General features: G+C 39.8%; 1 protein-coding gene across 4 annotated transcripts in view; it reads right to left on the reverse strand.

Moving 5' to 3' along the window:
• LOC122809357 overlaps positions 1–14,586 on the reverse strand; it is a 1,358,270-nt gene that overhangs the window by 465,358 nt on the left and 878,326 nt on the right. For 3 of the 4 annotated variants that reach the window (XM_044080814.1, XM_044080796.1, XM_044080804.1), the window contains exon 12: positions 7,841–9,532. The exons of the other annotated variant lie outside the window; for it this stretch is intronic. In XM_044080814.1, the coding sequence (XP_043936749.1) occupies positions 7,841–9,532 (1,692 nt within the window). The remainder of the gene's footprint in view (positions 1–7,840; positions 9,533–14,586) is intronic. 4 annotated transcript variants of the gene reach the window in all.

Genomic DNA, 14,586 nt, shown 5'->3' on the forward strand with positions numbered 1-14,586 from the left:
ATGTTTGGTACAAATTTTACCCCTTAGACAACTATACAAAATCTCCATGTTCCAAACAAATCCCCTTATCATCACAAAGGTCACCTGGCAAAGGTACTGTCCAAAACCCCTAAAAATATTCTCTATCGGATCTGACATGTTCTACTGTATTCTGATCAGCATTAATCCAGCTGACACAATGGTTAAGGTCTTCACCTACCACATACAGGGTACAAGACTGAATCCTGACTTCCACCCAGTGCCTGTTTGGAGTCTGCATGTTCTCCCTGTACCTCTGTATGGTTCCTCCCACCTCCAAAAAACAAAATGTGTGTTTCCATCTCAAACTCACCCAAGAAAAGTGCTGTGGGCAGCAGCGCAATTTCTACATGATGCCCTATAGGGCCAAGAGTTGCACAGACCAACCATGTTGAGCATCTACTGTGGTATGCAGTATCCTCAAAATAGAAGAACACCGATCACAGACTGTATGGCATGGCACAGCTAGCCACTCAACACTGTAAAATATGGTTCTAGGTGATCTTGTTGTATTGACTAATGTTGCCAAAAAGGGCATGGGTATTTGTCCATGATAAGTGGGCTGAGGACCTGGCCTATTCCAACCTACACCAGTGACCCATGCTAACAATGGGAGGAGTGTATGTGCCCCTATTGGCCAGAGTGTGTCTGCCATAATGCCCAGCAGCCCTGGGTAAATAAGTTACTGGCCATCCAGTGTCCAGTTGCACAGCTTGGATTACCTGAGATAGCTCTATTGAGCGAAAGCTGGACGTAAAACCAGTCAACCTGCCAAACATGAATTAAGAATTGCTACACTCAATGTAAGTTCACAGGATGGAACCTGGAAGTAGATGACATTATGGTAAGGAGGAGGCTGGGCTTCCTATATCTAGGAGATATGACTGAAGAGCAGTGTAGCAAAGCCACTTGGCTTGGGATCCAGAGTCTATTACTCAGGAGGAGGAGGAGGACAGGATAGAAAGGGTGTGGAAATTGTAGTGAGGGACAGGCTTCAGAAGGCAGCGAGGTATGTTCTTAGAATTAGTGACAGACTCATAGCAATCAGACTCCGGCCAAATGATGAGTCAGTATTCATAATCTCAGCCTATGCTCCCCAAAGATCTGTGATAGTGAGGAAAAAAGTGCATTTAGACAGCAGTTGCAGGACTTGCTAGACAAAGCATGTCACCATGAATTGTTGTTGACAATAGGTGACTTGAATGTACATACTGGGGCAGACAGAACAGGATAAGAGGACTGCCAAGGTCCACATGGGTGGGGCAACAGGAATAAAGAAGAAGAGGCCATTCTAGACTTCTGACTGGCAAATGGCTTGATAGTAGCCAACACAAGAATCAGAAACAGAGAGAGAGTCACAAGATCACATACAAGACTGGCCAGCATAGAACTTGGGTAGACTTCTTCTTACTAAGGAAAAGGCACCAAGGTAGAATCGGTTATTGCAAAGGCACCCCGGTGAAACAGTTGTCCCATAGCATAAACCACTGATTTACACAATCAGCTGCAAGTTGGTCAGAGAAGGCTCTGAGGACAACAAAGACCAGGCTGAAGACCTGGAAGTTGACTGGAGAGAAAGCACAGCATTTCAAGGAGGCCTCTAGCACCTCAAGAAGAAGAGGAAACAGGTAGAGATGAAGAAGACTGGTAATGCCTCAAAACAGCATTTGTTTATTTGCCAATGATGTGCTTCTTACTCTTCTCTAAAGATGTGTTAGACAAAGTAGAATTATTAACAGGAAACTTCCAAAAGATCTCATATCTTTTCTTTAATAAGTCAAAATCAAAATGTTTAATGTTGAATAAAAAAAAAAAGGGAGATACAAGCAACTAGAAATCACATTACTGGAAACCAAGCCTCATCATTAAACTATTTGGGAATTGTTTTGTGTGAGAACATGACAGAAATGCTAAATACCAATTACTCCAAAGTTATAGCTCTAATTAAATCACTAGTGGCTAAATGGAACAATATGTTCATATCATTTGAAGATGGATAACAATTGATAAAAATGGTCTTACTCCCTAAAATTACGTATGTAGCTCAGGCTCTCTCATTATTTCCTGATAAAAATTCTTAAGGAAGTTGCATCAACCCTGTTAAGATTTTTATGGTATCCCAAAAAAATAGAGTTGCTTTTTCTCACCATATTAGACACTGGGAGCAGAGAGGGTTAAATTTTCCGGACATTGAGTCTTACATAAGAGCTTCTATACTTAAAACTGTAATAGACTGGGTAAATCCTAATTATTCGTCTAATTGGATGTGGTTACATTCAATCATATGGATGAATGAAAATACACCATCAAAAAAACATCTAGCATCAGATACAGAAAATAGAATATTATCTGAGTATAAACTTACAATATAATATAATACAACCTACCAAATTAAATCTAATAAATCAGGTTTTTGATGTCTTCAGGAAATTCATTTATGTGAATACAGACATAAAGCTTTGGTTTGCATTTTTAATCCAGTTCAGCTTTACAAGGAATTTCTATGCTAGGATGCACAAAGGGATTTTTACTTCCTGGGAACATAGGAATTTAATATGTTGGTTCCAATGCATAAAAAATCAACAGGTTTTGGAAACGCAATATTTATTATCAGCCTATGATTTGACATCTCATAACTAGTTATTATTGCAGAGTGTTTTAACATATTCTAAGGACCTATGTAGAATAACAAATAATTCATCATTTAAAGATATTCCAAAATTTATAATTTGGCTGTTTGAAATAATTTATAATAATGAAAATATAGAGAAGCAGTTATCATATTTATATAAAGTAACAACTGATTATAAAACAGCTCCTAAACCAAACTATTGGCAATATATAACTAAAGGTATTTTGTCTCCTTTATCGGCAGAAGAGAAATCAAACATCTTACTTTCAGTTAAATTCACATCCTAGTCACAATATTGGAAAATATTTAATTGGAAATATCTACACAGGTCCTTCTTAACTCCTGATAAAATTTAAAAAATTAACTCTTCTAGTAATGCGTTCTGCTGGAGGTGTCAATCATCAACTAATGCAGACTCATCCCATATTTTTTACGATTGTTCTAATATTAAAACATATTGGAATGGGAGTAACACATTTTTACAAACAATAGATCCAGATTCATTTGTTTTGACCAAACCTTTAATTTTATTGAATGCAATTAAGAGTCCTAATTTAAAGAAAAAAAGATTTACATTTACTATGGATAATACTAGCGATAACTAGGAAATGTATAACAAGAAGACGGAATTCCAGCACAGTGCCCACCATGGAAGAATTTCTACATCTACTAAGAAATCTGCAGTAATGGAGACCATAAATAAAGAACTAAGAATATATCCTAAGCCATTAACTAATAACCCATGGAGGAAAGTTTTGACATTGATGGACACCTTCCAATTGAATTAGTCTCTTCCTGTTTACTCACAATGTACTATTATCTATAGTTAGTTGTGATGTCATTTTAACTTATTACAGTCAGGCTTAATGTAAATATTGTATATAGTTAAATAATGTATTAGTTAAAATGTAAAACTTTCATTGCATTTATGTTTAAAATAAAAAAAATATTTGAGTAAAAAAAAAAGCATTTGTAAGGACTACACAATAGATATGCGGCCAAGCCAAGTATGGAAATAAGGTACTTAAGGACTGCTGAGAGTGAAATGAAGTAGTCTAGGAAGTCGAGGTCAATATATAAAAAAAAGCAGTTCAGAAAACAGTGGGAGATAAAAAAGACAGACCATACTAGGAAGGAATACTGTTTGGCTAACAAAGAAGCTAAGAAAGAAGCTGCAATAGCAAAGAACAAGGCATCAGAGGCACTCAACCAGCTACTAGAAAGCAAGTCAGTAGATGGCACAAAGAAACTATATCAAGCTGCAAGGCAAGTATAAAGATAAAGAAAATAGTCAGACATCCTTCATAAGTGATGCCAGCAACAACCTGCTCACAGGTCCACAGGACATAGGCAAAATAGGAAAGGCAGATGGAAGGAGGACTTCCAGCAGCTTCTAAATGAAGAAAACCCCATAAAAACTGTACTGGATCAAACACAGCCTATGAGAGAAGAGGAGGAGCCCACAACAGAAGAAGCAAGAACAGCACTAAGGAAAATGAAGTCAGGGAAAGCAGCAGGCTCAGATGAGGTTGCAGTAGATATGACAAAGCTGTTGGGTGAGATAGGGGAAATATGGCTCTTGAGGATACTCATAGCAGTGTGGAGAGAAAGGAGTATCCCAGAAGACTGAAGAATAAGCATACTCATTCCAGTGTACAAGAACAAAGGGGACATCCACAACTGTGGGCAGTACAGAGGTATCAATCTCTTGTCACACTGCATGAAAGTTCTGGAAAGGGCGACAGATAAACAAACATGCAGAGTAGTAGAAACTAAGATGGAAGATGTGCAGTTTGGATTCAGATCAGGATGCAGCACAACAGACCCACTGACTGCAGTGAGGCAGATGTCTGAGAGGAAGCTATACACGAGGGAAGAGTCCAATTGGGCATTCCTAGACTTGGAGAAAGCTGATTTGGGCAGTCTTGCAATGGTTCAAAGTCCCAGAAACATTAGTAGAATTGGTGCAGGCTATGGATAAAGACCCAATAACTTAAGTATGAACAGTGTTTGGACTCACAGAGGGGTTCTCCTTGGTAGTGGGTGTGGAGCCCACTGCTGTTCATACTGGTTATGGACTACATTAGCAAACAGGTCGGATGAGACAGATCAACAAAGTTGCTGTATGCAGACAATGTGGCAATACAGGGTGACTTCAGCAAGGTTTAAAGGAATGGAAAGCAAAACTGAAGGTATGTGGAATGAAACTGAGTACAGATAAACCAACTGTAATGGCATCCAATGGAGTAAATCACAAGAAGTTGAGAATTGAGATAGAAGGGAAAAGAAAGGAACAGGTTAATATCTTCAAGTGTCTGGTAGGGGTAGTTGAGGAGAAGGGAAGTCTGAATGAGGAGATCAAAGCCAGAATAAGAGGGGCTGCAGCCAACTGTCACAGAATGTCAGGTGTAGTATATGACAGAAGAATACCAAAGATGCTAAAAAGTAAGGTGTACAAAACAGTGGTGAGACTAGTACTACATATGCAGTAAAGAAAGAGCAGTTGAGGAAGCTAGAGGTGATGAAGTGTCTGACACAGGTGGCAAGATGTACACTGTGGGACAGACAAAGAAATCAGGGCATAACAGCAGAAGTCAAAATAGCTCCAATTGCAAAAAGAGTCAAAAGTGGTTTGAATACCTGCAAAAAAGCAGTAGACAGTCTGGTGAAGAAGATTTGGGACCTACATGAAAAAGGCAAGAGGAAACAAGGGTGTCTAGCAAAGAGGTGGATGGATTGTGTGAGAAAAGACCTCCAACAGTCACACATGAGTGGCAAAAAAGGTACAGACAGAGAGATGGTGACAAATGAGACAAGGGCATCTAGCAAAGAGGTGGATGGATTGTGTGAGAAAAGACCTCCAACAGTCACACATGAGTGGCAAAGAAGGTACAGACACAGAGAGATGGTGACAAATGGCACAACCCCCCCCCCTCAACCCCATGTAGAAAATGGTAAAAAGGGGGTTGATTTTGGTAGTGGTGGTGGTGGACCTGCTCCTACAGCTATTCAACCTAAGGTTATGCACTGGCTTTGTTTGTGGAGTATGGCACATAATAGTTGTGATCTCCTGCACAAAGTCAGCCTCACCACAGACCTCAAAACCTATAGACCCATTAGCCTGAAGATACTCATCTGCAAGCCAGTGGAATGGATCACAACTGACCTGATAAAACTAAACCAGCAAAAATCCTGTAAGGCATAACCCCCAGTCATTTGATTATATTAAGGGTAGATCCTTTCTAATGAAGCTGATAAACTTTCTTGAGAGAGCAACACAAGTCATCAACTGTGGTTATGCTGTCCATACAGCATATCTTGACCTTGCCAAAGCATTTGATATCATATTACAAAGTGCTCCAAAATGATCCCTCTGTAGTTAGGTGGACGACAAATTGGCTGACAGACAGAACCCGCACAGTGAAAGTGGGAGGTGCATCCTTAGAGATCATGAAGTTAACCAGAGGAGTCCCTCAGGGATCTGTACTAGGAGCTCTAATATTAGGGATATACTTCTTTCATTGCAAAATCAACAATAGGGATGTCTGCTTAACCACATTTGTAGAGGATTATAAAATGGATGTCATCTTCAAATGCCCTTCTCATATGCAGAAGCTGCAACATGAACTTACACATTAACAGCTGGTGCACAGAAAAAAGGGATAAAGCTAAATGCTAAAAAGCACAACACTGCTGCATTTGGTAAACTATCCCTCAACCCAGCTTACACAACAGAAAGCATCCCACTCCAAGAATAACAAGCCATGGATCATGGGTAGATAATTTCTTCTCCTGTGATCATCATGTTGCAACACTGGTTAGGAAATTCTTCTGTCTGGCACAGCTGATCCCAAAGGATACCTTCTCTAGATCCAAAGGCGTTCTTACCCTCTTATTTTCCACACTGATCAGGCATATCATAGAATATGTTTGTTTTGGGATGCATCTTACTAGACATATTACACAGTTGGGGAGACCCCAGAGGTTTCCAATGAAAAAGATCTAGGGCCTAAAATACCTGTGCTACCAGGAGAGGCTGGAAGCTCTGTCTCAGTATTATACATACTCTTTAGAGGTCACCTGTGTCTTGTTTTTTTAAACCATTAGGGATCCAGCAGTTCAGGAAGTTTTATATATCCACAACTCCAACAGTCCAATGAACACTAGAACCAATGATCTGAACCTTCTTCAGCAAACAAATCATGGTGGAAAGATGCAATGAATACATCTTCTCTGGAACAAACTTCTTCATCAGATTAAGCAATCTGACACACTATCTTCCTTTAAAAAGGAGTTGGAAAACTGGATGGGTATTCAAAAATTCACCCTGCTATGGCAAGTCCATTGCTGCTTCAAAAAGTGAGGCAAGGTCTAAGGGTGGGGACCAGCAAAGTGCAAATGGCCACATGGCCCAGTTGACTTGCATTTTCTATGATTTTTTTTTTTGCTCTTCTGGTGATTCCATTTGTGTGTGTGTGTGTGTGTGTGTGTGTGTGTGTGTGTGTGTGTGTATGTATGTATCTATGTATGTAATTATGTATCAATGTGCATACCCACATATATTCATATATGTATGCATATATAAACACACACACAGACACATATATGTATATATGCACACGCGCACACACACACACACACACACACACACACACACACACACACACACACACACACCATGAAAAGCATAGTGCAAATGCTTGTTCTTTCCGTATAGATCACACCAGGACAATCCAATGTGATGTTCCTTTCTCTGAGACAGAAGTTACTCTACTGAGGGCACACACAGATGAGATTATATGGATTGCCAGAGAAGAAAAAAAACAGATCTTCTATAGTGTTGACAATTTTGCTGTTTGGCATCTAGCATAAATCATGCTACTGTGCATGACATTCATGGCTACTTGGTTGAAATGCAGTTTATGTCCACTTTTACTTTGCACCATTCTGCTGCTTCACATATCTCCTGAGCAGGTCAGATTTTTGAGTTACTTCCAATAATGTTAGCATACCAATCCTATTACATCTGAACCGAGGCAGTCAGATACTCTATGTTGCTTACCAGCACAAACATCTATAATAGCAAAACAGGACCTCCCCCAAAAAAATTTTAAAAAGTTAATACAGAAAGACCTAATAGTGTATTAATATAACAAAAAAAATTGGTTTAGAAGAAAAAATAAAACCCACCTGCTGTCCTCAGTGTCAATACATCGGTGGCGGACCAGATTGCCTTTTTGACAGAAGGCCTTCCCACAGATGGTGCATCCAAATGGTCTGCAGTCAGTGTGAATGAGGTAGTGCATTCTGAGTGCGGCAGTAGAAGTGAAGTGCTTGGTGCATACAGGACACCTCTTTACTCCAAGAGGGATGACATTTTTGATGTCAGACTGATCTCTAATATGGATCTTAGGCTGTTCTGATGCATCTGATAGTGGAGCAGACTCTTCATCCAAAAAGCTTTTGTTGCTGTTTTCAGACTGTTCCTCCAAAGACATCAGTTTTAGTTTTTCTTCCTTGAAATACTCCATTTCCTGTACCTGCTCACTCTTTTGATCCTCAACATTTTCACAAAGCTGCTCAAGCTGATTGCAGGACATATCTTTATCAGACTCTAGTTCTTCCGTTAGCTGAACTTGCTTAACTGTCCCTCTTTCCTCAGGCTCCTGAAGGTTTACTGCTACATGCATCACCTGATGAACTTGCAGTTCATTACTGTATCTAAAAGACTCTAGTTCTTCCGTTAGCTGAACTTGCTCAACTGTCCCTCCTTCCTCAGGCTCCTGAAGGTTTACTGCTACATGCATTGCCTGATGAACTTGCAGTTCATTACTATATCTGAAATTCTTCGGGCACACAAGGCACTGGTACGGCTTATCTCCTAGATGAATACGTCTGTGTTCCACCAGGGTAGCATTCCTACGGAATCGTTTATGGCATATGGAACACTTGTATGGTCTCTGCCCAGCATGGATAAAGTTATGCTGTCTAAGTGCTGTAACATCCTGGAATCTTCTGCCACAAACTGAGCAAACAAAAGGTTTCTGTCCTGAGTGTATTCTTGCATGCCTACAAAGGCTCCTGGTGTACAGAAAGAATTTATCACAGACGCAACAGCGATATTCTTTCCTCCCGGAAGGACCAATGTTCGTATATTCAGATCGATGTTGTTTAACCTCAGTACTGCATCCAAAGGTCCTTTTACAGTAATTACAGGTAGCACGTCCTCTTTCAATGATACGCTCAGTTTCTAAAATGAGCTGTTTCTCAGCTTCTCCTGTGTGAGTGGTCAGGTGACTTATAAGCTGTGTTTTCTGCCAAAAGCGCTTGCTACATACCACACACCTATTTGGTCGTTTCCCTGTATGGACTCTGTGATGCCTCCTTAGAGTGGAGAGGTCTGAGAAATTCTTGCCACATATTTCACAAAAATAAGGACGTTCACCTGAATGAATTCTCATATGACGTCGTAAACAGTTAGCATCAGACAGACATCTTCCACATACCTCACATTCATATCTCCTTTCTGTGCTGACCGTAGAACAAACTCCTTCCATTTCATCTTCCACAGTTTCTTCTAGGTCTTCTTCGGTTAATTCTACAATTGCAAAAGCTGTGCCATCTTCAAGAGTTTCTTGAAAGCTTCTATCCTGGCTGCTGTCATTTAACTGAGTGACAGTACTGACTGTATCTAACAGAAGCTGTTCACCAGGACAGTGCATTTCAGTCTTTACCATATCGGCATCCATAATACAGGGTGCCTCACTCACAAATTCAGTCGTATCATGGTAACCCTGCTCCTCTGAAGTCTTTTCAAGATGGCTGAGCTTGATCTCTTCAACAGGCTCTGCCTTCACATTGCTTACCTTATTTTTCACAGTTCTGAAACATAAATTTGATTATTATGACAATACAGAAAAATATATTTTTAATAACAATAGAAAAAGGTTTGTTAAAGCAATAATTCTTTAGTAGTACACAAGCATAAAAAGCACAGATACTAAAAATTAGAACCAAATGGAAAGCATACCAATCCAGAGTTCTCTTTAAGCTACAAGGATATATGAACAGCTGTACATATACCCAAGACCACAGTACATGAGCTGTGCCTCTGCAAACTCATGCCTTAACATTCAATTTCTGTTGACTGGCTAATGCCTGTCATTAAGCAGTACAACTGTGTGTCTATGCTACCAGCCTATGGAATGTGTCTAAACATTGCTTCAAAGACTGCCATTTATGCAGTCAGCAGTCCATTAAAATGAAACTTTAGTTATTTGAATGTGTTGCAAACCAGAAGTTACAATGCGTCCAGTGACTACATATTCAAACTCCTTCTAGTCTTAACAACTTATAGTCATCCAATGGGACAGAAATAAACTTCAAAATAGTGGCTTTTGTCTGCAAGGCAAGACTGGGCTTCATATATTTTCAGTACTACACAAGAAAGCTTTACCTAAAATGCAATACAAAATGCCAGTATGATGATATTATCTAAAAAGTACTGACAAAATAACTGCAAAATTCTCAGGACACATCATACAAATACACCTAGTTTCCTCTACAACAGTTTTGTTTTGTTTAAATAAATCTAAGATATTGGATTTATTGTTTGTGAATGGGAGAAAATGTTTAACATAAAGACCGTCTAACTAAAAACAAGGCTAAAATACCTGGTTTGTTACAACAATGGAGACGTTCATTTCTGCACAGTCTAAAATGTACTGCTTAGACACCTATGCAAGGTAACAGGAATAGGTGTTTAATGGCTATGTAATTGAATCCATTTATCGTACTTGCTTATCTAGTCATAGGTTCATAGGTTCATAGGTTTATACTAGGCTATCTGCCCTAAGGCATTTATAAGCCTAGCCCAAAGTTTTGTGGCTTACGCCACCCCTTATATGAAAAAATACTGTGCCCATTAGTTTGTTGTGCCTCTGTCCAGCAGTGACACAGAGATGATTCCCGGGGTAAACCTACGATCTCCCATCCACAGGTCTAGATTTCTCTTGAACAGAGTCAGCGAGGTGCTCTGCCTCACATGGACCGGGATTTTATTCCACAGCATAGGGAGTCTCTGGGTGACAAATCTATCCCTCCAGCATGTCCTATTTATATCCGTGCTAAGGTTTAAGTCGCTTGCTCTAGTGGATCTGGTAGATTTGGATTTTTGAGGTGGAGCATGTCCATTAATTCCGGGTTGGACATGGCCTTGTATGTCAGGCACATGTCACCTCTGAGCAGACGGTATGCGACTGAATAGAGCTGGAGTTTCTTCAATCTGGCAGCATATGACAGATTTTGGAGTCCCTTTATCCTTTTGGTGAGGAACTTTTGGGGTCTCTCCAATTGCTGCAGGTGTCGGGTGAGATACATCCCGAATGGGGCATTGTACTCGATCATTGGTCTGATAAGTGAAGAGTACAGGGGAACAATGACCTCACTTGATCTGGATGTGAATCCCTTCATGATCAGGTGGGCAATGTAGAAGGTCTTTCTAACCACTTTAGCAATGTGAGTGTCAAAAGAAAGGCCACTGTCAACCTGGGTCCCCAGGTCCCTGATAACCTCTTCTGTGCTTAATGGATTGCCACCTATATGGTAGCTTGGGACTACCTTGTTTTTCCCGAAGGGTATGACTATACATTTTTTGGCATTTAACTTTAGGCCATGGCTCTGGCACCAGTTATCAGTCTCCGTGAGACCCCTCTGAAGGATATCTGTGTCCGATGTACTTTCCACTATGGCGCCCAGTTTGCAGTCATCTGCAAACTTTGTCAGCCATAGTCCTCCTATGTTTGCCTGTACTTCTGAGAAGTAGATGCCGAACAACAGGGGGCCAAGGACTGAGCCCTGTGGGACCCCACTTGTGACCGGCTTGGAGTCTGACATGGCGCCAGCAACTCTAACCCTGTGGGTTCTGTCCTTTAGCCAGTTTGCAACCCATCTTGTGACATATGGGTTTACATTTAAGCTGGTAAGTTTCTCTATAATACCCGAGTGGGGTATTGTGTCGAAAGCTTTTGCAAGGTCAAGGTAGGCTGTATGGACTGCCTTTCCCTCATCAATGGCCTTGGTGACTGTTTCGAAGAAGTCGACCAAGTTCAAAAGGCATGATCTGCCCTTGACAAAGCCAAACTGGGTTGGGTCCAATGTCTGCAAGTCCCCTATGTCTTTGTTTATGAGTTCCATTATGATCCTCTCCATAGCTTTGCAGACCAGGCTTGTTAAGCTTTTGAGGCGGTAATTTCCAGGGTCCGTAGAGGTAGCGCCTTTGTGGAGTGGGACCACAGTTGTCGTACGCCACTCCTTGGGCACGTATCCTGTGGTAAGGCTAAGATTAAACAGCTGCCTTATATGCGGGTTTAGTTCCTCGTTGAGTTCGTGTAGCACACAGCCGGGGACACCATCCGGTCCCATTGATGCTGTGTTTTTAGCTTTAGAGAGAGCAGCTTTCACCTGCACATTAGAGATGTCTGGGAGGCTACACTCCGCTGGGATAGTTATCTCTCCTTTTGGGGGGGAGAGGGGGGTGAAGTTTGCACTGAACCTGTCTGCCAGTATGTTGGCAATGTCTGTGGGTTCAGTGATTTTTGTATCATTCTGGACTAATTCTGCACATATCTGGGAGTTTCCACCCAGGTTTCTAACATAGCTGAAGAAGGCCTTATGATTGTCTTTTGAATCTATTGCAATTTTTCTCTCAAATTTGGCCTTGGATGATTTTATGAGTTTATGCATTTGGCCAGCAATATTGCTCAAGCTTCATGGTAATGTACACACAACATAAAAAATATAGCAAAGTACATTTGTAATAAAAATGGATACAAATGTAACAGTAACTCAGTGCCTGCAAAAATCCCTTTTCTACAAAAGCAGTAGCCTTTTCCCCTAGTCGAACAAGCTCCATTTACTCACATATACACATATCCTGTATTGTTGCATATTTTATTCAGTTCTTCAAGCTAGGATTTCCAAAAAAAGAGAAGGCTGGATGGACATGCTAGACAAATAGCCCTTTCTTTGTACTATTATACAGAAGTGTGAACTATGGAAGTGAAACGTCATGTGTAACTATAGGTACGTGTACCAGTAAGCAAATAACTATGGTCTGGGTAAAACCAGTAAAAAAATAAATGGAATAGCAATAGTAGAATACAATAATTACACTAGTAAAAGTAAAAACACAATGACCATTCAAGTATTCTGAAATGTTTTAATCCACAGACTAAGCGCTTTCACCATCAACACATGGCATCTTCAGAGTGAATGGAATCAAACTGTTCCCTTACTTTTATACATAATGTTAAAACAACGCTCTAATTGGCCAACGCCATAATTACCTTGTTCTTAAAGAAGCATACATCAGGCTATTCAATACAGCTAATGCACTTATAAAAACTGTCTTGTAAAACATATACATTTCTATAACATTTTTCCTAATGAAAAATATATATATGTATATGCATAACAACATTTTTAAAACAACACTTTAAAACATTGCATTTTTCAAAACATTGCTTTTAACGAAAAGTTGTATGACATCAGTAAACAGTTTTTTCCCCTTCTATATAACATTTGCCCTTTGTTTTAATATAGGTTTTAGGGAAATGTGTTCATTTAAACCAGGTGATATAAAGGCTTTTAACAAAATCTTTATAAGTGCATAAGCTGTATTGAATGGCCTGATGTATGCTTCTTTAAGAACAAGGTAATTATGGCGTTGGCCAATTAGAGCGTTGTTTTAACGTTATGTATAAAAGTAAGGGAACAGTTTGATTCCATTCACTCTGAAGATGCCATGTGTTGATGGTGAAAGCGCTTAGTGTGTGGATTAAAACGTTTCGGAATACTTGGATGGTCGTTGTGTTTTTACTTTTACTAGTGTAAATATCCATTAGGTATTTTTTACGGTTTTTAGAATACAATAATTATTTTACTTATTTATTTATTTCCAGGGGAGGTCCACTGGGCTCAGGGAGCTCGTTTTCAGTGGAGGCCCGGGGAGAAAAGCTCCACAATACACAGTAAAGTTAAAGATACAACAAAGTATAGTTACAAAATACAATTACCTTTCAAGTTAGAGACATAAATTGTACATTGGTTACATGGCATCTAAATCTAGAGGATGTCAGTAATGAGTTCATTACAAGAGAAAAGGAGAAATAAACTATTTACAGTACATACATTGATAGTACGATCGTTAGATTAGCATACATTCAGAGTGAGCCAAGGTGTTTAGAAATTCAAGATGGAGTCCAGTAAATAGTAGGCTACGTAGGGAGAATGCAGTTGGATTTCCAATTAGAGGAGAAGTAGAAATGCAGCTGAGATTTAAAGTTATCAAAGTTTTCTGAAGTCCTTAATGAAGGAGGGAGAAAATTCCATTTTTTGGCTAAGGAAAATGATAGGAGAAGTTGTCCAGCAGGACGCATAAGTTTGTGGACAGTGATTAGGTTTTGGTGTGCAGATCTTAGAGTTCTATGTGGGGTGTATGGTTGTAGGATGTTAGTGCAGGACATTTAGTAGGTTTGAATATTAGCCTATGGGCTGTAGTAAGTTGGAGGTAGTCTAGATAGTTGGGGAGTTCTAGCCAGTTTAACAAGTGGAGGACAGTACAATGATGGGAGGAGTATTTGGCTTTGGTAGCAAATTTTGAAATTTTATTATTACAGTTTTCCAGTTTGGAAGAGATAGAGGAAGATGGGTTGGTTAGTAAAGGAGCGCCGTACATTAGAGAGGGAAGTAGATAGGTAGTGGCGAGAGCTTGTTTAGTAGGAGGAGAGAGAGAGAAAGTGGTTGTTCCTGTATAGCATCACAAGTTTTTGATGTGTTTTTTTTTTATGTTTTGCTGAATGTGGGTATCGAATTTTAGGTGTTCATCTATAGTTACCACAAGTAGTTTAGAGTAGGGAATAACCTCTATGGTAGAG

The sequence above is a fragment of the Protopterus annectens genome, chromosome 1.part1 (assembly GCF_019279795.1).
Source record: "Protopterus annectens isolate FY-2018-M chromosome 1.part1, PAN1.0, whole genome shotgun sequence".
NCBI classification, from domain to species: Eukaryota; Metazoa; Chordata; order Ceratodontiformes; family Protopteridae; genus Protopterus; species Protopterus annectens.